The sequence below is a fragment of the Macrosteles quadrilineatus genome, unplaced genomic scaffold (genome assembly GCF_028750875.1).
Source record: "Macrosteles quadrilineatus isolate MER2022 unplaced genomic scaffold, UCM_ALF_1.0 Scaffold_2__2_contigs__length_208266976, whole genome shotgun sequence".
NCBI lineage: Eukaryota > Metazoa > Arthropoda > Insecta > Hemiptera > Cicadellidae > Macrosteles > Macrosteles quadrilineatus.
In genome coordinates, this window is record NW_026542595.1 from 8,669,558 (window position 1) to 8,697,317 (window position 27,760).

The 27,760-nt window shown below is 34.6% G+C and overlaps 1 protein-coding gene across 2 annotated transcripts in view; it reads left to right on the forward strand.

Annotated features, from left to right (window-relative positions):
- Positions 1-27,760, forward strand: part of LOC128987859 (transcription factor E2F4-like) — a 100,469-nt gene that overhangs the window by 49,705 nt on the left and 23,004 nt on the right. For both annotated transcript variants that reach the window (XM_054408917.1, XM_054408918.1), the window contains one exon: positions 8,759-8,884. In XM_054408917.1, coding sequence (XP_054264892.1) covers positions 8,759-8,884 — 126 coding nt within the window. The remainder of the gene's footprint in view (positions 1-8,758; positions 8,885-27,760) is intronic.

Genomic DNA, 27,760 nt, shown 5'->3' on the forward strand with positions numbered 1-27,760 from the left:
CAGTGAAGTATATACAAACACTCACACAACATATTTATCAGTAATAGCACGCCAATTTATCAAATAAAGTTAAACCGACCAATTTTACCAATATTTAACGCCAACAACAAGACAACATAACCTCAAGACTGGTGTTTGTTGACAGACGAGGGACGAAAACTAGGCCGGCTTAACAGGTAAATATCTGATCAGCTGTTGTCTAGTAGTACATAAGTTCGTTGCTAGAGCGCGTAAGCCTCGACCGGACTGGAATGAGGGATTTTCCATCAAGACAGAATTATTCCTTCGTACTTTGTCGTCGAAGTAACCTTGTTGTTACCTACGCACGCTTACACGATCGTTGATAGTTCGTTTACCGAAGGTTAGCCATATTAGTTAATTACCACGATTTATGTTTAATTTTCGTTTAACACTCGCATTCCCTTTTCCAAATTTGATTTTAAATCTTAAATTTAATAGCTTAGAATTTGCAGGCCCACTTTTATAAACGGGCAGACAGGGTAAATGCCCAGGGGCGCCGAAGGTTTGGGCGCCTCAACCACTGCCCGCACAAGGCAAAAATGGGGGCACTGCTTTTGGTTTTGCCCAGGGCTCCACTGACCCTTAACGCGGCCCTGAGAATTTGCCGACTTACTTCATACCTGCCAGTGACTAGCGGTGGCCGTAAGTTGGCTTGGTTTAATTTAATTGGTTCGAAATTACAACAGTCCCCGTTTGTTTATTAACTTTATCTTTTTGTTTCATCATTTAAATTGATTTGAGTTATTTCGTCGTTTTAATACCCCGAGACTCGTCGTCTGAGTTCTGAACCCCATCATTGGCGGGTGATAGAACCAAGTCTTGGGAGAGTTTAATTTGAACAGTGAATTACAAGTATTGTTATTGAATTTATTTTATCCGTATCAAGCTAAATCCAGGGCCGGATTTCCCAATAGGCCCGGTAGGCCCGGGCCTATGGGCGCAAGCTCCCAGAGGGCGCACGGCCGAGAGGAAAAATATTTTTTTAATATCTAAAAGTAAAATAAATAGCCATAGCTTAACATATTTTGTGAGTTGATAAAAAAAACTCTTGCCAATAAAGCATTATAATTTTTAAATTCATTAAAAGAAATAACCGTTAAAAAATATAAACAGTTTTTCAACATTATGCATCAATTTTGTTACAACATTGATAACGAACATTGGTTATATGGGAGTAGGCTGTAGGGATGTTGTCGAGCGCCCGAGCGGTACGCATCCCGCATCGTATTGCCATTGCCAGTTGCCACTGTACTCTTTGCACTGCCACTATGCTGGCTCGGTGCCACTGATCTGAGTGATTAGGGGCGTATGCGTGTTAGAAACCGTTACCACCCTTACTTAACAAAAAGAAAATGTATTAACTAATCTTTTGATCAGTTTACAGCAATCTGCACTGCAGGGTCAAAAAATATATAATACGTTTTGAATATTAAAAATACGATAAGTTTATCTTTAAAATTCAATAACGAAAAAATATCTGAGTTTGCAACAGGTTTTAGAAAAATTTAATCCCCTCCAAAGCACCATTTGATGTCATTTCCTCCTCAGCTCAGACCTGAGGATAATTATGGTTGGCCGGACTATTGCTTTGAAAATATAATCAGAATGCAGTACCACCATAGATTAACCATAAACTCAAGTCGACTTGTTATCATATTGTCAATCCTAAATATAGTTTTTCATGTCCAGTTCATATATGTTGGTCACACTGGAAGTTAGTTTTGACGTAATTTTGTTTCTATTATTGTCTATTATTCTATGTTGTCGTTGTGAGTGTTTTAGTTTCTTGTAATATAACCAGGGGACGACCTATTGTTTATGATTAGATCGTTTTATTTTGGACAAACTAGGTTTAAATAACATATAACTTAAATAAAAAGAATTGTTTTCAGCTAATCCCTAAGGATGACAAATCTACTAAAGGCCTATGTTTAATCTATCGTATCACGTACTGTTATGGAGTTCATGTTTTGGGGCCTGAAATTGGAATCAGTGGACATGCTTTTTTTGCAGAAATGCTCTGTGGGTTAAATTGTTTTGTTTCAGTCCCACAAGCGTGAGCATTTGCTAAAAGCATAAAATTGCCAAAAGTGTTTAAGACGGCATTTTGTTGAGGCTAAACAAGGTAATTCTAAAAAAACTTGCAATTATAAAATTCCGACGAGGAGTGGTGTTCAAGCAATTAACATAGGCCTTTAGGCATGATATAGTTTTTAATAAAGGTTTTTGGAAAGAAACTGTGACCAGAACAGGGGGCGGAAAAATTATTTGGGCCTAGGGGCGCCAAAATGCTAAATCCGGCCCTGGCTAAATCTTTCGTTCGTATATTAATTAGGCTCCGTAGGCTCTGTAGGAGTTTCTCACATTGTATTATATTTTATATTATTTACCAACGTCTTTAGCCAAACAGTAAAGTCTAAGGGTGTTTGGTCAAAAATTTTCATGTCTGATTTTTTGTTGTTGTTCAATTGTACTAAATATTAGAGATACAAATATATAAGAATTTTTTTATTTATTTTGAATACTAAGCAAGATATGGAACTTGAAAGTAGTGAATTTTTCATCTTTGGTACCAATTCACAGGGAGAATGGGTAATGCGATTCTTACCAAAATTGGCATTCAGGTGTGGAAAAATAAGATAATAATCACTAACTATTTAAAATGGGTGAGGTTCATTTGTCCAAGTTTTCAACTGTCCGAGTTTGTTAAAAATTACAAAATATTTGAAAAATCAGTTGTCCAAGTTTCATTTGTCCGAGTTTCATTTGTCAGAGTTTTGATAAATAATTAATAATATTTAGTAAAATCAACTGTCCGAGTTTTCATTTGTCCGAGTTTATTAAATTATTAAAAAAAATATCGAAATATCAAGTGTCCGAGTAGAGTCAACATCAAAAATGTGACACCGCGCGCCTAGACTGGCGTCTCAGGCGCCTGGTCAGAAGCCGATGTAAGCCTCTTCTGCGAAGAAATCCGGCATTGTGCGAGAGCGCCTCACGTCGCCTTAAGAAAAATTATGGACATTTTTTTATCATAGGACTAATTTTAGAATTTTTAATTATAAAATTAAACTGTCATCACCTAACACAACCAACCAAACTTACTGATAATATAAAATACCCCTGCCGCAGCAAACCTGCAGACTAAGCGAATTTCCCGTAACCTGATTTGATTTACACTAAAATGGATTAACACTAATTTTTTGATTACAAGAAACATATCCGATGCCGACATGCATTGCCAGATCACTGAAGACTACAGCCCTCATGCAGTGAGTGAGGGTAAAGTACAGAAATGGGTTATATAGTGTAACAATGGCCGTGAAATAAATTAATTTTTCTTTGTGGTCTTCTGTGAGAAGTCTGGGTACCCACCAAATACACGATTCCTTCCAAATTGAACATTTTTACGGCCAATTTTAACTTCCTAGCCTATTTCTTCACCTTACCTTCACTCATTCATTAAGGCCATACCCTTCAGTCATCTGGCGATGAATTTCTGCATCAGATATGTTTTTTTTAATAACTTACCACTGACCTTATCTCGTACGTGGTGGGAGATTCAATGGTTAAACAAATTTTTAAAACATACAGGGAAGCGTATATTTTAGCTACAGAGCTGCAAATTGCGCCATTCTGTTAAAAATGTATGCCAGTAAGTGGCAAGGAGCCTTGTTACGGCGTACAAGCAAACTACAGATTTATACGCTAAAACGGCTCTTATTTAAAAAACCGCCCTCTATGTTAAAAAGTTAAAAAACTCAAAAATTACCGATAAGGCTGCTATTTTTTTCCACAAAACTATTTTTTTGTAATATATACCGGGTGTCCACAAATTCTTGGTCTGATTTAATAGCTTTACAGTACGAAAACCATTAGAGCCACACATAACTTTTATGCCTTGTTTTAAAGGGAATATAATCAAGTTTTATTTAATGAAATTGGTGACACCTAAACACAGCTGATTGACAACAATACACTTATGATTCAATATTAAAACAATCAGAAATGGAGAGTTTACAAGAGAAATCACAGTTTGTTTTGTTGTTTCACGAAACCCAATCCCCTATAGCAGTTCAACGACTATCCATTCAAGTGGGAAGGTTAACAGACACAATAATTGAAGAATTTTTGGGAATTTAAATCTCAGGACCGTGATTGAAAATCAAAGGGCCAGTCCAAATTAAATCTTTGGTGTGGTGTAATACATAATGGAATCATTGGATAATTTTGCTTTGCAGAAGAAAATGTAAATGGGTTTGTTTACTTGGTTATGTTGGAGTTGTGTGTAGTCCCTCAATTATAAGAACTGCAACTTATGATAATTTTTCAGCTAGATGGTGCCCTGCCTCATTGGGCTAAATGAAAACAAAATCCTGCAATTGACGTCCTTGTCCTACTTGACATTCCTTTTTAGTCACTTGAAAACTCCAATAAATACTCCACCAGCATTTCTTCACGAATCACTTTAGTTTTTAGACAATTCTCAGCTTTGGTTCAAGCAAATCTATGGGGTGACTTTGAAATACCTAAAACTTCAATTAAAATAACCCCCCCCCCCAAAAAAAAAGAGGAGCCAACGTTAAGCTTTCAACAACAAAAGCTTCCTGGGAAATCTACTCGCACTCTTTCAACATTTGCTGGTGTACAAAGAGTTTTGCTGTATACCCACCAATTATTTTTAGGGGTTATGTCCTATTCCGCCCGAGTTTTATTTCGCCCGTAGCCTAATTAGTCCCAGTTCGCCCACGGTCCCAGATTAACCCCTATAATCCTCAGCTCTACCTGCGTCAGGAGTCCTATTCCATCCACAGAGGCAAAGCCTCGCCTCTTAGGACCCCACCCACCCCCAACTATGTAACAGCCCTCCCCTACCCATCACCCGGTTATCCACCTTAGACTATATCCACCTTAGACTACACGGTTATTTAAGCTTAAAATATTTGTTTGACAAACCAGACAAACCAAGCGAATTTCCTTTATATTATTAATGTAAAGTTTAGACACAAAGATATCAGCATTAAAATATAAAGTGGCATGTGCCCTTATTGATGTAGCCACTATAAAGATGTCAAATCATTATAATGTGGAACTTTCCTTTGGGTTGAAACGCTTCAACAGTAATCTATATTGATAAATGGTTACGACATAACAGATTAATTAAATTTACTGTCCATGTACTGTTAGTTACTGTATGTTTGTCTCCCTATCAAAAATGTGCAAATAAGCAATTTAATTATTTATAATATTGCGTTTAACGGCAAACAGAAACATATGATAACACTGCAATCCAAGTCCAAGACTTGACCAAACAAAGGCCACTAGTTAGCTGCTTCTAGTGTTAAATACCCAACTGCACACCTTTGAGTTTTCTTTATTATACAATGTAAATAATTCACCTATTGGGTTTGATGATGATTGGAGTGTCGAATCGAACTCGATCACCATTTGCCTTCTTTTATGTATATTTATCGTCTGGTGAGATAAATAAGAGCACAAATATATGTTTTGAGTATTATTAGACTATCTTTTTTTACTTTTTGTATACAATGTAATGTAGTAGTTTACGCACGGAATGCGTTAAGATAGTGTCGTTTACTCTATTTACGCGAGTTGCGTACACTACTTTACCTACGACAACATTTTCTCATGAATAGCCAGACAGGACGTGGATGAAGCGCGAGGGATGTTGACTTGGAAAGTCCAAGCGTTGTCCGTGCGAAACAACAGGGGAGAAATAGCAGAGTTTAGCATTTTTCCAGAGAGGGTGGTCATTAAGGATTCGTCATCGGCATGCTTCTTTTTTGGAAGACGAGAGCTAAATTTCAGTGCCTTTGACTGTTACACATCGCGATGACAACTACTAATAGAGATGCGCTTAGTCTTATTTACAACGACTATGGATATTATAAAAACGCGAGAATAATCTGGTGAAGTGATCTGGTGGTATAGTTTTATTATTTTATTATTTATTTATTATTTATTTATATATTTTACGCCGCACTACATTATTTTAACGAACTTCCCAAGCAAGGATTTAGTCCAGAAAACAGCTGTTAGCCACCAGCTTATTCAAATGGTGTTTCATTGCGTACCACCTTACTGTAATGAGTTTTACCGGACACCAATCAGCTGATTATACTGTATTTAGGTGGCAATAAATGTTTATAAACAAAAACATAACCTCTCTTAGAAGTTATGACTACGGATTTTTAGTCCTTTAGTTTGTGGAAATTTATAAGGATATGTACAGATTTAGTAGTATGGCGTTAAATATTGTACGTAACTTGTCCAAAATATGTGTACCAGACTCGTATGGCAATCCCTTGCGTCTCGCACGGGAACAACCACACTCGTCCGGTAAACACTTATTTTCAGGACTAGTAACGTAATATATATACTATTTCGCTACACTACTGTGAAATCGCCTGTTATCGTTACATGTATCGTACCTGCAAAAACTCTGCATTACATTGTTTACTACTGCATAAGAATGTTTACTATGTGAAAGTACGTATTAACTTTTTATTCAAGGCATAACCAACAAACTGGTGTTGTAATGAAGAAAATAATTATTCTTTGTGGTGCTCAATAAATCCCAAACTTCAAACATGGTCTCAAATATGTTATGACTTACTTTCTACTCCTTGTTATAAAATTACAACAATTACTACGATACTATAAACTAATACCTACGACTGTTTTTAAGCTAGCCATTTCAGTGCAATTCTTAGAATTAAAAAGATTCCCTTAACAGCATTGTTTATTTACAAAGCAGCATTGGTACAATGGTTCGTCGCATCACTGTCAGTGGGAATGAGATTTTATAAATTAAACGAAAACATAACATCTCTTAGGAGTTATGAATAGTGATATAAGTAATTAAAATACTGTCGTAGGTAAAGTAGTGGACGCAACTTGCGTAAATAGAGTAAACGACACTATCTTAACGTATTCCTTGCGTAAACTACTATATTACATTGTATACGAAAAGTAAAAAAAGTCTAATAACACTTAAAACATATATTTGTGCTCTTATACTGTTATCGCACCAGACGATAAATATACATAAAAGATGGCAAATGGTGATCGAGTTTATTCGACACTCCAATCATCATCAGACCCAATAGGCGAATTTTTACATTGTATAATAAAGAAAACTCAAAGGTGTGCAGTTGGGTATTTAACACTAGAAGCAGCTAACTAGTGGCCTTTGTTTGGCCATGTCTTGGATTGCAGTGTTATCATATGTTTATGTTTTCCGTACAGAAACATACAGTTACCGTGCAGTAACTAACAGTTCATGGACAGCCAATTTAATAATCTGTTATGTCGTAAGCATTTATCAATATAGATTACTGTTAGGCGGGGCTTCGCCGCCGTGGATGGAATAGGACTCCTGACGCAGGTAGAGCTGAGGATTATAGGGGTTAATCTGGGACTGTGGGCGAACTGGGACTAATTAGGTTACGGGCGAAATAAAACTCGGGCGGAATAGGACTACACGATTTTTAGGTTCAAGTCTCTTATCTTATCTTATCTTACTAATTATTATAAATGTGAAAGTATGTGTGTTTGTTTGTTTGTTTGAAGTTCAATCACGCATTAACTACTGGACGGATTGGGCTGAAATTTGGCATGATGATAGCTCACATTCCCGATTAACATATAGGCATATTCTTATCTCAAAAATCGTTTTGGGGTTCGCCCCAGTGGCTCTGTAGTTCCCCATGTTAACCTTATGAGTATTCATATTTAAAAAGAATTAAAGTATTTAGTCAGCTGTTTCAACTGAAAAAGTTGGTTCTATGATAAACAAAAGCATTAACAAGTTATAAGATTTACCAACAGGTTGCAGCACTATTATTTTTTTTGCATTTATGAAAACAGCTAATTTGAACTAAGCAGCAGCAAAAAACTGTGATAAGCAATGAGAACTGTCAAAGTAGGATTGTTTACAGTTATGTTTATTTTTTATTTCATGAATAATTTGTGATATTTACCAAATTTTTTATAATTTTTTTTATCTATTGTTTAGGTGAAGTGGTAGAACATTATGACTATTGTAGAAGTGCCATACTATAGTATACTGTAAATTTAAAGAAACAAATTTATCAAACTGTGTCCTCCCCCATTGCAAACGCAAAGCTTGAATATAACTGGAATAATAATTTTACACTTATATGCCAACCCCCGTACGAAGGACGGGTATGACTGCTAGTCCTAAATAATTTTACACAATTCACCATTTTTTTAAATCCGGAACAGCGCCATGTTGGCCAAGGATGGAATGGGGTCCAAAAAATCTCATAGGGTTTTTGCACAAGAATCACTACCTATTTTAAAAATAGGTTTCCACATCAAAATCTCAGTGTTAGCCTGAGGCATAATATTTACTAAAATGGCATAGTTTAATTGATGTTATAAGCACAGCTGTTGTCATTCATTGTTGCTTTATTTATAGTATGACAACGAAATAAAATTGGGGTGCTCTCACTGCCTCACCATGTATATAGTGAATTGAAAATTGCTGCATAAATTGATAATAAAAATACCTGTTTTGAGGGAAAATATTTTTTTATATTATGTTAAGTTTCTAAACGGCGGCTATCCAAAATTGTAAAACTAAAATAATAGATAAATAGTTTTTTATAGGCCTACAAAAATTAAGGTTGATTAGACCGTAATTTACAAAGGTTATTTTTTATCATTTTAATCGAGTGCGTATCTGTTTCAGGCTGAAAACTCTAATTCCAAATACATGATTCATCTCAAGTCCAAGTCTGATCCTATTCATGTGTATTATCTCCAACAGGGCTCAAAACTAAAAGATGTTAAAAATCTTAGTAAATTAAAATCTGAGGTAAGTTGCCATACACAGTTTGGAGGGTGGCTTTTAAGTAAGGACCAGTTTTGATTATAAATCTGTAATTCACTTGTATGCCGCAACGAGACTCATCAACAGTTACTCGTTACTGGCATCATTTGTGAACAGAATGACACAAATTTCAGCTCTGTAGCTGTCATCTACGCTTTGCTGTGTGTTTGTAAAATTGTTTAAACAATTAAATCTCCTGCCGCGTCCGAGTTAAGGTCAGTGAAAAAGTTGTTTGATTACAAGAAGCATATCTGATGTGTACATTCATCGCCGAATCCTGGAGATTATGGCCCTGATGCAAAGATAGTGTGGAAATTGGCTAGGGAGTTACAAAATGGCAGTGAAAATTCTCATTTCGGAAGGAGTCCCATTTTCACGTGTTTTGGTGGGGTTAAGGCAATGGAACTAGTAAAAAAATCAATCACACATAGGCCTGATATTCCAATTTTTAACTTTAGTTTAGTTACACCTCAGCAAGTTATCAAAATAGTCAAGTCACTAAGTGATAAAAAAACGGCTGGTTGGGATGGGATTTCAACTACTATGATAAAAAAAGTAATTAAGTTTGTTGCTGAGCCATTGTCCATAATCATCAATCAGACTTTAACCAATAGCACTTTCCCTAATCATTTGAAGTATGCAGAGGTGAAGCCATTATTTAAAAAAGGTTCTAAGAGTAATTCAGATAACTACCGACCTGTTTCTGTCCTGCCTTCTTTTTCAAAGATATTTGAAAAAATTGCATTCAATCAAATGTCCTATTTTCTGGAATCTAATAACTTATTAGCTGATGAACAGTTTGGTTTTAGGAAAAATCGAAGTACCACTTCCACTGTGGCTCATTTTGTAAATTCAATAACACAGAGCTTGGATGGGTCACAGAGCACTATTGGCGTGTTCTGTGATCTATCCAAAGCCTTTGATAGTGTACACCATCAAATTCTTCTTGATAAATTATCCTCCTATAGATTCTCTCAGAATCAGTTATTTTGTGGTTGAAATCATATTTAAACGATCGCTTTCAAAGAACAGTTATTATTAAAGAAAACATTAAGTATGCTTCTGAATGGGAAAAGATTGTTATTGCCTCAGGGCTCTATATTAGGACCGTTATTGTTTTTGATGTACATAAATGATCTACCTAAGAATGTTAAACCTAGTTTTTTGTTATATGCTGACGATACGACAGCCATCATTAAATCAAAAGACAGTCATGAACTAAGTTTAGCCTTGAATCAAGCTCTTCAAGATCTGTCAAAATGGTTTAAAGTAAACGGTTTAAAAATGAACCACATTAAAACACAAATAGTAAAATTTCAAACTGCACAGTGTAGGGACGATCTTGAAGGCTTTGTTTATTTTGATAATGAAAAAATAAATCTTAGCAACACAGCTAAATTTTTAGGAATTGATGTAGATAGTTTATTGAATTGGAAGAATCACATTCATAACACCTCTAAAAAGTTAAATTCAGTATGTTTTCAAATGTTGGTCTTAAGAAATGTTGTTGATTTAAAGATTTGTGATTTATCTACATAAATTATTATAGTAAAGTTTTCTAAATCATGGTAACTTATTCTCCACTAAGTCTACTCCCAGCATTAAAATAAAGTAGTAAGATCCATTATGGGTCAACTTTAAGGTACACAATCCTTGATTCAAATATCAAATATGACTTACTTTCTACTCCTTGTTATAAAATTACAACAATTACTACGATACTATAAACTAATACCTACGACTGTTTTTAAGCTAGCCATTTCAGTGCAATTCTTAGAATTAAAAAGATTCCCTTAACAGCATTGTTTATTTACAAAGCAGCATTGGTACTACAAATCTATAATAGGATTAGTATCTTTTAAAGAAAAAATTTTTGAATTTTTATTGGAAAAGAATTATTATAGTATTGGTTTCTTGAAGATAAATCAATGTGAATTGTTTGTTTTGTTACCTACTATGTATTTATTTTTACCAATATAAGCTAGTTTATTTTAGTATAGTTTGACAATGTCACCTGTTTTGTCTGGCTGTGCCAGAGCATAAAAAAAACGTTTTGTGACAATAAAGATGACTTTGACTTTGACCCAGACTTCTCAAAGAAGACCACTATGAAAAAAGGATTTCACGGCCATTTTTACATCCCATAACCCATTTCCGCTCTTTATCCACACTCATTGCATTAGGGACATCACTTCAGTCATTTGGTGATGAATGTCAGCATCGGATATTTTTCTTGTAAACCAAAAAACATATATCATTCATCTTACCTCGGACACGGCGGGAGATTTGATTGTTTAACCAATTTTAAAAACACACAGCGAAGCAGCCATGACAGCTACAGAGCTGAAATGTGTGTCATTCTGTTCACAAATGATGTCAGTAAATGGTGATGAGCCTTTTTGTAGAGTACAAGCGAACTAAAGTCTTAGATAAGTGAATCGACTCTCTTGGGTTGAGAAAGAAATAGGAATTTGTGTAGTGTTACATGTCATTCATTCACCATTAAATATTAATTTCCCTATAATTTTATATGCTGTCCCTTATAATGTTTGTTAATGTCCCTAATAATGTATTAATAGTTTTTTGAAATGTTTCTCCTTGTTAATATGTGTTATTTTATCAAATTTGTTCAACCTATCTATATATCTATTCTATTACTTATTTAATACGCAAGCAGGATTTTTGTGACAATTACTCCTCCGAAACTACTGAACCGATTGACATGTTTTTGGTGTCATTGGAAAGAGGGTAACGTGAAGTTGTGCAGGAAACTTTCTTTTTAGGGAAATAATGAGAGATTGATGGCCTGGACCTGGAGCCCTTTAAAGTTTCGTTTTTCTCCATAAGGATAACATGGGAGATAATTTGTATTTACAGAAACATTGTTTGTTACTTGAAAATACTCAAAGTCTACTACATAATAATTGCTGTGTATTATGACTTTTAATGTATACCTACTACATTTGAATCAAGGATTGTGTACCTTAAAGTTGACCCATAATGGATCTTACTACTTTATTTTAATGCTGGGAGTAGTAAAATTTAGTGGAGAATAAGTTACCATGATTTAGAAAACTTTACTATAATAATTTATGTAGATAAATCACAAATCTTTGACATTATTAATTCATTTGAAACTTAAACAGCTGATCGACAAATCAAACAAATCATCTACTTCATGTGAATAATGTTATTACACAAACTTTTAACCAATATCTAGATTCTTTTTTTACTTGTGGGTGTATTTTGAGTTTGCAGTTATGAAAGCACCAAGCCAAGTAACTTTTATCAAATTTTCTTTATAAACTAACAGTATTAATGAATTACTACATGAACTTGACAAGTCAGGTCAGGAATTGTCAGTTTGCCAAGGGGAAGAAGAGTGGGTCCTTGAAAACAGACGAAGGCGGAGACACCCATCTAGAAAATCCAACTGAGTTTTTAAATATAGAGGTCAGTGGATTGCTAAGACACAGATTAGACTAATAAAAGGGGGCAGTGGTTTTATTGATGAGGAATATTAATACATCAAAAAGGGCCTCATTAATGGCACAAGGCTTCATGTGATCAGAATGGTTAACAACTTAATACAATGTTAAGTCTTCTGGAACAAGTGAGTGGGGCATATTTTGATTTTTGAGGATAAAAATTTACCCGTCTTAAACAAACTTACCTTTTAACCCTCCAAGTGTCCATAGTTTAGGCCTTAATGTCCACCTATTTTTGGCGCATTTGCAAGGTTTTATTAAAACGGATCTGAGAAGCTTAAAACAATGTTAATTCTAATGTTCTATATACCATGTCTAATGTTTGGAAAATCATGGGCTTGAATATCATACATAAAACATAAGGAATATTTGTTTCAAAAAATTTTTTTAGGTAAAAAAAAAATTATTTTGGAAAAATTGAAAAAAAAAAATAAGTTTGCGCTCAATGAAATTGTATAAATTATAGGCCTATAAATATTTGAAAATAGCCACTTTGTTCTAAATTTTATGAGGATTACAAATATATAATAATATAAGGAAGTAGATTTGCAAATAAATAAGTTATGGGCAAAAAACAGATTTCAGTACATAGCGTTTAGCTAAGAATGCATAGCCTAACCATAGCTAGGAATCTGGCTGATAATTTACATCAATATCACTACCTACTTCTTCAGGATCATCAACCAGCACTTCAAAACCACTTAAATCTTCTTATAATGCACCACGTATATCACTACTTTTGATTTTTAACACTAAAACAATGATAAACGTAATAAAACACATCAGTCATCGGTCCGAGGGTAACCTAGCTGTTTACAAATACACGCACGTCAGCTGTCTGCTACAATTACGATCGGCTCGGAGAACATACAGCGCTGAGACAGACCTCTGGAGAAAGCTTAGAATATAACGGAAAGAACGATACCTAACTCGATCCAGTTCAATCCGATTCAGTCAGTCATAGAGCCTTCGCCGTAAACGATGTCTGCGTGTCGAAAAATCGACAAGTAACACTACACAAAGTGTGCTGCTTGTCGAATTTTCGTCAAGTAACACTGGGAGGGTTAAAATGGAAAGATGGTAATTTCTGTTACCTTTGGCATTTGCAGCGCTGTTCTTACCCAGACCAATTTCAGTCATAAGGAACTATATTATTTGTTGTTTTAAGTAAGGCTACATCTTTTAATAGGATAAGCATATTCGTTACGGAAAACTCTGACCAGGGTAATCGTCCTGAAGGTAACTTTAAGGCTAAAATCGTAGTATTCATGGAAGTGCTTTTGTGATAAAAAATATTGTTTTTTTAGTGTTTATTTTTATAAGTGTTTTTTCTTCAAGCAGCATTTTTATGACCCTCAAAATATGCTACATAGGCCTACTGGTTTGATATGATAAAATGTTTTGTAAAATGTTTTATAAAAATCTTTAAAACATAACTACCCTATAACCTTGCTCGCTGCCTATAACATACTTGAAGTTGAACACTTATTAATTTACTAAATATAATACACATACAGCTAGAAAATGGCTGGACTGCTTCCCTTCCAAGGCTTCATTATTACTGTATTTAATTTTCGATGTCGAGTCAATATATAATACGATGAATTTGTTTTCTAAATTCATATGTTATTTTGCGGGGCATTGAGCCGCACAGGTTCACTAGTATATATATAATACGCTAAGCCGATTTTTGTGAACAGAACTCCTCCCTCATTTTTGGACAGATTTTGATGATTAAAATGTCATAAAAATAGCCCTGATCTGTAGTTTTGCAATTATTAGTTTGGACAGGATCTTCCATCGAAGTTAGGTTTTCTCCCATAAGATTAACATGGGGGAATCTAAATATTTAATTGGAAACTTTGTCACCACTAATTTGAGAGAACGGATGGATGCAGAAACTTGGTAGAGGTCTCCAAAGAAAGGCCTTGGTCTGTAGATGAGTTATCAAAAGAAACAAAAAGTAAAGTCCCTTAGGGCTCTGCCCCAGAAGCCTTTAAAGATCCCTCGACAGATTTGTTTACATTTTGGCCACGTGAATAATACTTTTTAACCGACTTCCCTACGGACGCGTTGCAGAAAGTCAACAGTCCCGGAAGGTCAAATAATTTATACCTGTGCCGCTAGGTCAAAAACTACAATGTTTGCAGTGTCTGTAGATCGGGTCGCCGGATTTCTACCCCCGGATATTTACCCCCATGAAAAAACGCCTACGTCATTTTGACGTCACGAGGGGCGGGGCTTATACACGTTCGAGAAACAGCCCGCGACTGGAAATCTACCCCCGGACATCTACCCCCGGACATCTACCCCCAGACATCTACCCCCGGACATCTACCCCCGGACATTTACCCCCAGACATCTACCCCACGTGGTCAGCTCTGCCGCGTATCGGCCAATATTCATTGTTGTAATTGATTTTATAAATTGCTTTATGTAAATCAACGGCTCTTTGGTTAATCATTACCCTCTATTATCTAGTATTAAGCATGTGATATGTCATTGCCTTGTTTAACATTATCTATCTTCCTAATAAAATAAGCTGTAACAGCCCTTTTTCACTCAAACTACTTCACTGATATTTATGATTAAGGTGTAATTTTAAATCTTATGATCCAGCTCAACGCAAAATGGTATTTAAAACTACATGTTGATAAAGGGCTTCAAAAGTAAGACCCTTAAGGATTTGATTCATTTCAAGACAGTGATTTAAATGGTTGACCAACTTTCACATAGGCCTACAGTAACAGCATTGACTTTATATCTCTACACGTGTAGAGATATAAAGTCAATGGTAACAGCTAACGGCGCATGCATGAGCGCGGATCGGAAGTGTTTATCACAAAAGATTGACCAATACGGTTTTAATACTATTTAAAGGTTCTTCCAAAAGAAGAGAAACCAGTTAACATTGTAATAATAACTCTTATGACGTACGGTATGGGAAATATTTTATTCATTGAATGATCAACCATATTTTGTAACTTATGCAATAGTCATTATTGCTTTTACACTTATTACTCATCAAAAAAGCTAAAGAGCTAGCTAAATGCTCAAAATTTTTATTACTTCAATCTATTTGTCGCAGTTATATGAATTAGCATAAGCCTTGAAAGTACCTAACCGTCAATGTTGACGGGTTTCGCCTAATTCTGTTCTGTATACTACCTTAAAATGCCTCATTTTAACACATTACTGACAGGAAACCTGCTTATTCACTTCCAGATGGTATTCTTATGAATGAATCTTTTGAACACTTATTTATTGACATAAGTTGACAAGTTTTGTTTTAAGGCAGGATTTTCCAACAAGACTTTATACATTCTCTGAATATGCGAATGTGCTGCAATGGGGGTATTTAGGCGTATATATATATTAAAAGATATTAGGCTATGCTTAAAAAATTGAATGTGGCCATTATTTTGAATTTTAATAATTGTCTTATTTTAGGTCTTTAAGAGAAAATACTTTAAAATCCTTTCTTAGTACGCATCTAAAATCTTAGAAACTATTTTTTTACTACTAGGTGATGTGAAAAATTTACCATTATACACCTGACTTTTATTGATCCTCTTTCTCAATTTAACAGTTTACAACTCAATTGTCTTATTTTAGGTATTTAAGAGAAAATACTTAAAATCGTTTCTTAGTACGCATCTAAAATCTTAGAAACAATTTTTTTTACTACCTACTAGGTGATATGCAAAATTTACCATTATTCACCTGACTTTTATTGATCCTCTTTCTCAATTTAACAGTTTACAACTGAGTTTTGGTTTACCAAACAATTATTACTACTAGGCCTACATTGAATAAACTGGAAGTTCACCACAGTTTATTCACTTTATCCTTTAAGAAATGTGTGTAAAAACAATGGTTCAGTACGATGTAACACTTGACCATGTGAAAAGTACGCAATATTATATTATTTTCATAACTTTTTCATCTCATAATAATTGCAGTTGCAGACGATCTATTCATGTTTTCACAACCTGACTTAAAAATTGATGTGATGAGTACTACTCACATTTCACTTTTAAACTGTTACTGTATGTGTAAAAGTTGGTCAACCATTGGAAGCACCTTCTAGGAATAAATCAAAGGCTTTAGGGGTCAACCTTTTGAAGCCCTAATCGAAATAACCTTTCAATTACCATTTTGTGCTGCGCTAGATCTTAAGCTTTTAAAAGACATCTCGATCGTAAAAATCAGTGAAGTAGGTCGGGTTGAAAAGGACTGTTACAACTTATTGAATAACAAATATGGATAATGTTAAAACAGCATCGACATATCGCATGTTTACTACTGGATATAAGAAGGTAAAGAAATTTATAAAATCAATTACAACAATGAATATTGGCCGATACGCGGCAGAGCTGACCACGGGGGTAGATGTCTGGGGGTAAATGTCCGGGGGTAGATGTCCGGGGGTAGATGTCTGGGGGTAGATGTCCGGGGGTAGATTTCCAGTCGCGGGCTGTTTCTCGAAAGTGTATAAGCCCCGCCCCTCGTGACGTCAAAATGACGTAGGCGTTTTTTCATGGGGGTAAATATCCGGGGGTAGAAATCCGCTACCCCTGTAGATCAAAAATCCCAGTAAGTCAAATAGTACAGTCCGAGCTAAAAACATGGTCTATGTTAAAGCAATTGACTTATTGGGAATTTGACCTAATGCAACAGCAGTTTTAATATAACGAAATAAGATAAAATATTAGTTCAGTTTCGCTGAGTCAAAAATGCCGGAAGGTCAAAAGTATAATCTGTTAAAAACAACGATAGTCCTCTCGACACATGACTTCAATAATTTTGTGTTTTGGTGTACTTAAAGTTGTGCTAAAATTTTGAAAATTGGCACAGAGCTTCTTGGTTAGTCCTACTCGATGACTATTTTGTTGGAACTTTAAACTATTTACCGATCTAATTAATAAAAATTGATATGTATGGTGAAATAGTTTTAAATCGTGATTTCTAACATGAAAAAGTTAGCATGCGAGATTTTTGTTTGTTTTTGGGTTAGAGAGGTTTCGTCTGTGGCAAAGTTGTAGCCAAAAGTGTGATGCGTAAAATATATTTTTTTTTTTATTTTTTACAATCAGTGGTTCAATAGATAACTTGGGTTGAAGAGGACGGCAAATTTAGCATTTGGCAACGCATGGAAAGAACTACATCGTACGATGCGACTGCTGAGTGGACTTTTAATTTACAGTTCTAAGAACAAGAAAAAGATGAATATACAGATCACCAGTTCATTCATATTATTTATAAAACATCTTTCTGTATTACCAGCTTACATTTTTCACTTATAAGAATACATCATAAACAGGGTGTTAAAAATAAGCGGGGAGATACTTTACCTTGTAATTCCTTGGGTCAAAATAAACAGAAAATCAAGGATAACATTTTTTCCAAAATCGTTTCGTTAACCAGATATCCACCATTTTGTATTTTTTACATACAAATATTTATCTTTGCACTTTTCCAACCGATGTTTATGAAACTTGGTATGTATGTTAAGGTTGGAGAGACCCATGTTATAAAAAAGATTCATCTCGATTCACCCTAAAATTTCAAAATTTAACACTTAACTACAATATAATATACTTTACTACACCACAATATTTACGTTTCACCATAAATCTTTAACAAAATAAAACGTTAACATTTTTAAAATCCAAAGTAAATCAATATAATCTTTCTTTTTTGAAAAATATATTTAAAAAAAAAGGCGATGGTAAAATAACGACAGGCGAGTTTCGATCTGGGTGTTTCAGGTTTGAATCTAGGAGGATTTAACATTAATTAGGAAACATTAATGTTTAATCCTCCTAGGTTTGAACTGATTGAGAGGAATACATGAAACCGAAGGGGGGAGGTAGCAACAAGTGCACTAGTATTTACTAGTGTCCAATTACAATTTGATGGATTTAACCAAAACCTTTTCTATTTCACTTATTTTCAGCTGTTAAATTTCAAACGATACGTTTTAGCGACATCATTAACGTTATTATCATCATCATCGTTTGAGTTTGGGTTTGCGGCAATGTATTTTTATGAATAAAACCTTTAATTTGATACCAAACTTGACCTCTGCTGCTATTAATTGACTGTATGCACTATTAATTAACAGCTGTGACTAAGGATTATGTCGGCCTTAGTCACAAACAGGACAACAAGATCGCTCCACTCATCCCACACTCATCTCCATTCATACTTGGCTTAAAATGCATACATTTGTATGGTCGCCATTTCAAAGCAACATGGCTACATTATCAATGACAAACGTGGAAAACCTTAAATGAGTGTGAGTAAGTCCGAAAATAAATCTAAAAAACAATAAGCAATAAATTGCAAGAACCGTTGCTTATATCATTGGGTATACACGTATGTACTGACGTGTATACTCAATGCTTATATCGAACGAATGTACATCGTGAGAATTTCCATTAGTTGTTCCATTTAGTTGTGTGTCCATTAGTATAATAGTTTAGTTGACTCTTTTAAAGTCAGCGGAAATTGTGACTGTTATTACCCTTGAAATAATGTTTGTGTAGTACTTTGCAATCCTACCAATGCTTATAGAATCATACGATTACAATTTTCTGGTTAGAATATGTCGCATAGAGTGGTGACTACTGTATCTTTTTGGTTTGCTTGTAAAACAGGATCAACAGAGATTTTCCATCAACTTAAACAATACGATACTCTCAAATTGTTCATTGCTATAACAAACTATTCGCTAAAAACCTAATAATTCTATAGAATAACTAGCTGTACCCGCTGGCTTTGCCCCGTTTAACTAATTAATTTTCAAGATGAGCTCGTTCGCATGGCTCAATCACGTCCTGGTTGAAGTTCGTTCGCTACTCTCACTCACCTTTAGGTTGGAGCTCGTTCGCTGAGCTCACTTGCCTTGGGGTTAACTCGCCTCCAGGTTGAAGTTCGTTCGAAACGCTCACTCAGCTTTTGGTTGCAAATTAGCTGTTGTCATAAATTGTTTAATTGACACAGCTGTTAAGATTCATTAATTCCTTTTAAATATGAAAAATCATAAGGTAAACATGGGAAACTCCAGAGCCACTGGGGCGAAGCTCGAATGCCCTATCATAATAAAAATTACTCAGTTTTCCTATTTAATGCCCAAAGAATCGGTGTATCGAATTTCAGCCTCCTAGGTAAATGGGAAGTGGGAGAATTAGTGATGATGAGTGAGTGTGTCAGTGAGGGCTTTGCCTTTTATAAGTATACATAGCACATTCAACCAGCTGTTAGTTAAAACAAATTATATTGGACTAAAACAAATCGATGATTACAAAGAATACTTTAAAAAATAATTTGAACATCCTACTAGGCCTACTGTATTTTACTATGCATATTTAATTAATCTGCCATCCTCGTACCGAAGAATTAAATGTATCAATGGTCAGCATTACACATAGTATAAATAAGCCAAACATAAGTATGTATTTGAATTTTCTTCCACACAAATTGGAATTTGTGTCACAAATGCTGAATGTTACAGCTGTTATAATAAGCAAATTATATTGTACTAAAAGCTAGCTAGAAGCATTGACTTATTGGAGAAGGTTAGCATCGGCTGCTAGACTTTTTAAAAACTTAAACTTAATTTATAAAAAACTGGGACACTAATTTTAAATTACTAGGTGAAACCCGTCGAAATCGACGGTTACTTTCAAGGCTTACGTTAATTCATCTAACTGCGATAAATTGGGGGAAATATACATACTTTGAGCATTTAGCATTGTTTAAAGGGTAATAAGTATAAAAACAATAATGATTTTAATTGCGTTAGTTGCCAAATTTGGTTGATCATTCTATGATTAAAATATTTCCCATACCGTACGTCATCGGAGTTATTATTAGTATGTTATATGATATCTCTTCCTTTGGAAGAACCTTTAAATAGTATTAAAATCGTATTGGTGGGTCTTTTGTAGTTAAACACTTCTGTGATTTCATCAGTGTAATATGATTTTATTTGAAAAGAAAATATTTTTTGGGAAGACATATTATTCTAACTTCAAAGGGAGGTATATCCGTTACAGTGTAAGTTTGATTTTTCCTTCGTCACGTCGCGTCAGTTCATATCGTACTTCCGTGCCAATGAATGAACCCTCTAGCATAGTTTTGAGAAATTGATTGTGGGGTTACTATTAAAGCTGGAATTCCTTGACATGGGGGATGTCAGTTAGTTGTCTCAGCCTTATCAATAACATAAAGTTGTCAAAATAATCTCTCTACGGAATGTTAGGTGTGGTGGAATACTTGAAGTAAAGTTGGCTTTTATTCTTGAACTGTTAGGGGCCTCCTCATTTATATGGTCTTGGCGGCTTCATTGGCAACAAATAATGCAAATGACATAGCAATGGGACATTTCCAAAAAGCAAAAATACTGTAAATTAGTTGTTACGTATATATTGACGTTTACATATTGGTAATCAACGTATCTTATAAAGGATTATGTGATCTAGTTTAAAAGGAATATGACCTTTCTGTCATGACAGTAGCTGCTTAAATCGTATTTTCTCTTTGTACCTTATTTTACAGCCAAAATGTAGTGTTATTTTCAATAATGTTACCAACCCGCCATAATGCGCCAAAGTCCGTAATATAGGCAGGTGATAATAATTTTTCAAGATGGGTACCATTTTAGGCAAGGTTTCTATGTTTGGATTTTATTAGACACGATAAGAGCAGATATTTCTATATAAATATTGGATATGTGTAGAATAATATGATAAAATGTGGGCAAAAGTGGTGAAAAAGGCAGACACCAACCCGTACAATAGATATAAGATAGTTCAATAAGAAATAATTTAAGAATTGCTGTGATAAAAGGATTTTCCACTGATTTCGTAATGGAACGTTATATTGCAAAACATGACATGATAAAGAGGAAAATCAATTTTAAAATCAGAAAATAACATTGCAAATAGTTATTTGGTACAATTCAGTAACTCCCAATAAATATGTGTTGTTTGAAATACAATTTTAAAATGAACAGCTGTTTTATTAAAAAGTATTATTTACATGGCCAAAATGTAAACAACTCTGTGGAGGGATCTTTAAGGGCTTCTGGGGCAGAGCCCTATGGGAGTTTGCTTAGTTTTTCTTTTGATAACTCATCTACAGACCAAGACCTTTCTTTGGACACCTCTACCAAGTTTCTACGCCCAGCTGTTCTCTCAAATTAGTGGGGACAAAGTTTCCAATTAAATATTTAAATTCCCCCATGTTAATCTTATGGGAGAAAATCCAACTCTGATGGCCTGTGGGGCAAAGCCCGATGATTTTTATTACAGGAATTGGTGAAAGGGGGCATCTACACAAAAAATACTTTATTTTGACACGTCGTTTCTAAAAATTCGTCCATTATTAACGGAGGGTTAGTGTTTTGTAGAAATCGCCTTCACGTATTATATATAAGGATAGCTTTGAAATTCCCTAGTTCTCAAAATTGTCTTTCTTTCAACACAAAACTAATGAAAATCCATCGTCTGGTTGATTCAGAATCGTGAAAAACCCCATTTACGTTTTAATAATATATATGATAGTTTGGACAGGTTTCAACCCTACCGAGGCATAATACATTTACACAGTTTATATGTAGACTACATTATAACTCATAAAATAGTTCTACAATTAAATGGATCTCCTTTTACAAACGTATACAATAACCAGAAATTTTCAGATCGTCCTTGCGGGTATTTTATGCCACAAATTTTGACGAAAGGCTATACCTATTTACAGTGTTGACCAAACAGTTGGCAAGAAGCATTAATAGATAAGCTATGTACCAAATATGATAATTTTAGCTCTATTCTAATTATGACAAAACACGAAGTAACTAAAAGCGAGTTTTGTTGGTGTAGTAAGCGTTGCAGGAGGTCTACTTTACACTGAATCGACGTTCACTTTTATTGCTTTTGATCTTCAGGCACTGTTGACTCAGCGAAACTGAACTTGTATTTTACCGTATTTCGTTATATTAAAACTGCTGTTGCATTAGGTCAAATTCCCAATAAGTCAATTGCTTTAACATAGACCACGTTTTTAGCTCGGACTGTATTATTTGACTTACTGGGACTTTTGATCTACAGACACTGCAAACATTGTAGTTTTTGACCTAGCGGCACAGGTATAAATTATTTGATCTTCCGGGACTGTTGACTTCCAGCAACATTCCTCTTCCCTACTACCAACAAAAGGAGGAGGTTCTCAATTTGTCTGTGGCGATATTTTTTTTTTCTATGTATGTTCACAAATTTCTCTGTCATTCTTTTACCGATCAGCGTGGTTCCACCACCAAAATTATCAGGAGAGTTTCTATTTGGTACCATATATAGCATTATGTTTAAGAAAAATATTTGTTTGGTGAGAAATGCTGAAAACCTCAAATATTCAACATTTATTCTGTTTATATTTTTTCAGAGAAGGCAATTAATAATAAGTACCTGGGGACCGAGCTTTGCTCGGGGAAAATCATTAGTCCACTCTGAAAGCAGTCTTAGTACTGTATTGGAGACACAGATCCATTCCCAAACTCCACACGGCTCGCCTTTACTACGTCCTACACCATTTCCTACGTCATGGACCTGTTTCCCTCCATTTCCATAGCACTTTAGGATTGTAGATACCTTAATCTAATCGTTATTAACAGTTCCCACACTCCGGACAGCTCGTCTTTACTACGTCCTACACCATTTCCTACGTCATTGACCTGTTTCCCTCCCTTCCCATAGCATTTCAGAATTGCAGATACCTTAATCTAATCGTCATAAACAGTTCCCACACTACGGACAGCTCGCCTTGACTACTTCCTTCGCCACTTCCTACGTCGCGGACCTGTTTTCCTCCCTTCCCATAGCATTTTAGGATTGTAGAAACCTTAATCTAATCGTCATAAACAGTTCCCAAACTCCGGACAGCTCGCCTTGACTACTTCCTTCATCACTTCCTACGTCACGGACCTGTTTCCCTCCCTTCCCATAGCATTTTAGGATTGCCCATACCTTTATCTAATCGTCATAAACAGTTCCCACACTCCGGACAGCTCACCTTGACTACTTCCTTAACACCTTCCTACGTCGCGGACCTGTTTTCCTTCCTTCCCATAGCATTTTAGGATTGCAGATACCTTAATCTAATTGTCATAAACAGTTCCCACACTCCGGACTACTCGTCTTGACTACTTCCTTCACCACTTCCTACGTCGCGGACCTGTTTCCCTCCCTTCCCATAGCATTTTAGGATTGCAGATACCCTGATCTTATCGTAATAAACAGTCCCCACACTCCGGACTGCTCGCCTTTACTACTTCCTTCATCACTTCCTACGTCACGGACCTGTTTCCCTCCCTTCCCATAGCATTTTAGGATTGCCCATACCCTTATCCAATCATCATAAACAGTTCCCCCGGACAGCTCGCCTTGACTACTTCCTTAACACCTTCCTTCGTCACGGACCTGTTTCCCTCCCTTCCCATAGCATTTTAGGATTGCCCATACCCTTATCTAATCGTCATGAACAGTTCCCACGCTCCGGACTACTCGCCTTGACTACTTCCTTCACCACTTCCTACGTCACGGACCTGTTTCCCTCCCTTCCCATAGCATTTTAGGATTGCCCATACCCTTATCTAATCGTCATAAACAGATCCCAGACTTCTCACTGCTACCCTTGACTACAATATATCGAGTAATCTTCAGTAGCCTATAATCTTGCTAAATGATGTTTTTCCTCTTGTACTGTATTTGTAATTTGCTAGTATACTGTGGGTAGTTGGCTTATTATGAACACATGCTACAACTTCAAGTCTTTTGTTTACTTTTTCCTTGTTATTTAATTCAGCCAACAAGGTTACCTAGCAACCCATAAGACTAATGTTAAAAAAATGTGATTTTTAGTTTCATTTTTCTATGTAATTAGATTTTTGTTGGCAGTTCTAACTGCAGTAAACTCGTTTTTAGGCCAGAATTAAGCTATTTACAACATTTGAAGAAAATCGTCGGAACCGTTTTCGAGATCTTTGTGCAAGCAAGCATACATACATACATACATACATACATGCAAACATTGCTCGTATTAGAGTATAGGTTAACATTCCTACAGCTGTTAGTTACAACCATTTAAATGAAGCTACCTAGACAGTTTCTTCATGAAACAGATGCTTCATATTGACAAACGAGTACCAAGGTTTGCTGCTACAAGGAAACTAATTAAGCGTGTTTTTAGTAAAATATTAACTGTTTAGTATAAAATAAATAAATCTGCAAAGTTTTATCAAAATATATCCATAAACAAGGAAACTACAACTTTTTACCATATTCTCCATAAGAATAACTTGGGGATTTTAAATTTCCAATTTTTTGAATTTTCCCCGTTACCAATAATCGTACAAAACCCCTTTGATATACTTAACTATTTGTTTTTTAAGCTCTTTAAAAAGGTCTAGAAGGGAAATTTTACGTTTTAAGGGTCAAAAATGGAAAAAAAAAAATTTTAAACGTATAAAATCTATACAATATATAAAATCAAATGTATGTTTGTATATTAGTATGTTTGTCCTTTATGGACTCCAAAACCGCTCGACAGATTGTAATGACACTTTCAGGCATTATTAAGCATTATTCAAGGATGGTTTGTGTGAAGTTTGGTGCAGATCCGTCAAAAGGGCTCCGCCCCAGTGGCTCTGGAGTTCCCCATGTTAACCTTATGAGTAATTATATTTAAATGGAATTAAAGAATCTTAACAGCTGGTTCAACTAAACAATTTGATTCTGTGATTGAACAGCATTAAAAAGTTAAGAGGTTTGCCAACAGGGTGCAGCACTATTATTTTTTTTTATTTATGACAGCTAATTTGCAACCAAAAAGTGAGTGAGCGTAGCGAACGAACTTCAACCAGGACGTGATTGAGCCATGCGAACGAGCTCATCTTGAAAAAGAACGAGGATTTGACATAAAACCACATTAGGACAGGACGACGTCTGTCGGGCCAGCTAGTAATTTATAAATAAAAAAACTTTTCAAATGCCACGTTTTTAAACGCACCTTTTTTCGCCTGTAGTGCATCACTGTTAACAGTATATTTTAAATTCAACCATTATATTCTTTTCCAGCATGAAATGTTCTATAATTTGATACCAAACCAGATTTTTTTACAATAATTTAAAATTTTACACTTTTTTTAAATGGCGGCCAAAAAACCGTATTTCGCGTACAGTACAAATGAATATTTTTAGTATGTTTTTTATAAGTGTTTTACCTACCATTTCTAACTGGAATAATTTATGTTGCAATTAGTTCCACCTCAAACCCTATTTTTACTGCACTAAAAGCACTATAAAGGAATTTGAATTTTGATACACATTGTAAATTACATGATCATATGGTAATGTAACGGATAACTGCCCTGTGAAACTCTTTATTATGAACCAGACTTAGTTAATAGATTGAAACAAAATATAATACAATATAATAAACAAATATAATATAATGTAAACAAAATATAATAAAATATACTGGAAGTTTTAAGTCCTGCAGTCTGCGGTTAACCTTAAAAATATTTAAAACTACGTACATATGTTATTTGTAAACAAAAGAAAATGAGTTTGATCTAATGTCAACAGATAGCGCCGCCTTCCAAACTTTAGCCCTTAAGTGTACTTAAAGTGGTGCCCTTTCTTAATATTCTCAGACGTATTTGCACATCTACGTGAAAATACCTTTGATTTGACACCTCAAACTTTAAAATCCATCAAGCCGTTATTGAGTTATGACTGTGAAAAGAAAACTGCTTGCGTATTATATAGATAAACTATTTCTTGCCATGGAGCCTAAAAGTTACATTGAAAAAATGCATTTTGTTTTGGTTCCTATAAAAAAGGTTTTTAAACTTTTTACCTGATTTGTGTATGATTGTTTTGAGTATTGAATGTTCTGACTTATAAAAACATAGTGAATAGCTGTATGATATTGACAATTTAAGGTGTATTGTGAAAACCAAAGCATTCGTAAAAGAGGTCCAAATATAAATTAGATGCAATTATTCCTTAAACGACATAAGAGGTGTGAGATTGCATAATCGTCAATCGTCTTAAAAGTGTTAAATATTTAAATTACTAAACATGCATTTGAAGATGTGGAATGTTTATTAATATTCTTCACTGTCAATAATATGCCTGGTTCGGAAATGGGAAGCTGATTTGAAATTTTGATTACATCTTGAGCAAACAAAACCACCTACCCCTTACACCACTTTTAGCTGAACCAATCTTTCATATAGGGCCTACGTATTTTTCAAAGGTAATATACGTGATAACAACCGATTTTCTACTTTTAAGAGATCTTTTAGTGCTGGTGGCTGAGGAATAACTTTCTTATTGTTCCAAAAGGCTTGAGACCTTACTGTATTTAGTTTTATAATGTAGAAGTACACCAATTTCAGGAAACGATAATGTCTGACATTTCAATGTCTCTAGGAAAGACATTTAGTTTTTCATTAGGCCTAATGTAATGGACAACTCTTTGTTTTTTTTTTTTGTTTTTTTTTTTAAGGAAAATCCAAAAATGTAAATTTTTATACCCATTGATTATTTAACCTGAACAGGTGACTCAAGCAGTTTATAAATAATGATTGTTCTGTGGCACTTTTGATTGTTTCAAACAGTTTTGTTTATCAAAAAACTTCCAGTAATTAATATATAACAAATTATACAGTCACTAAAAATCATGAAATAATTAATTTTTGTAAAAAAATACAACCGACTTCAAATACTCTAAAAAGAATGAAATAATTTCAATAAAGTAAACTTTTGTATTAGTCAAGCTCACGTATTTCAAGTCGGCTCTAACTGCAAATACGAATAAAATAAAAGATATTGAGAGTGTATTTTGAAAATCAATAAATTGTAGCAGGATAACATAAATAAATATATAAAAAAACATACTGAACTGTTTGTTTATATAATGAAAGGAAGTATTTTCTTGTATTTTATGTTTACTTCAGAATGAATGCATAGTGAAAATAGCACACACAAATGTTCTATATGGAAGATATTCGTTAATACCACTATACGATTATAATTACCTTTAGTTATAGATAGTCACCTGCAATGTGGACATCCTCTTTAAATTTTGTATAAAAAATCATCATAATGCCGACTTAAAATACGTGAGCTTGACTAATACAAAAGTTTACTTTATTGAAATTATTTCATTCTTTTTAGAGCATTTGAAGTCGGTTGTATTTTTTTACAAAAATAAATTATTAATGAAACAGCTGTTAATTTTTAAATTGTGTTTTAAACAACACACATTTATTGGGAGTTACTGAGTTGTCCAAAAGAAGTAT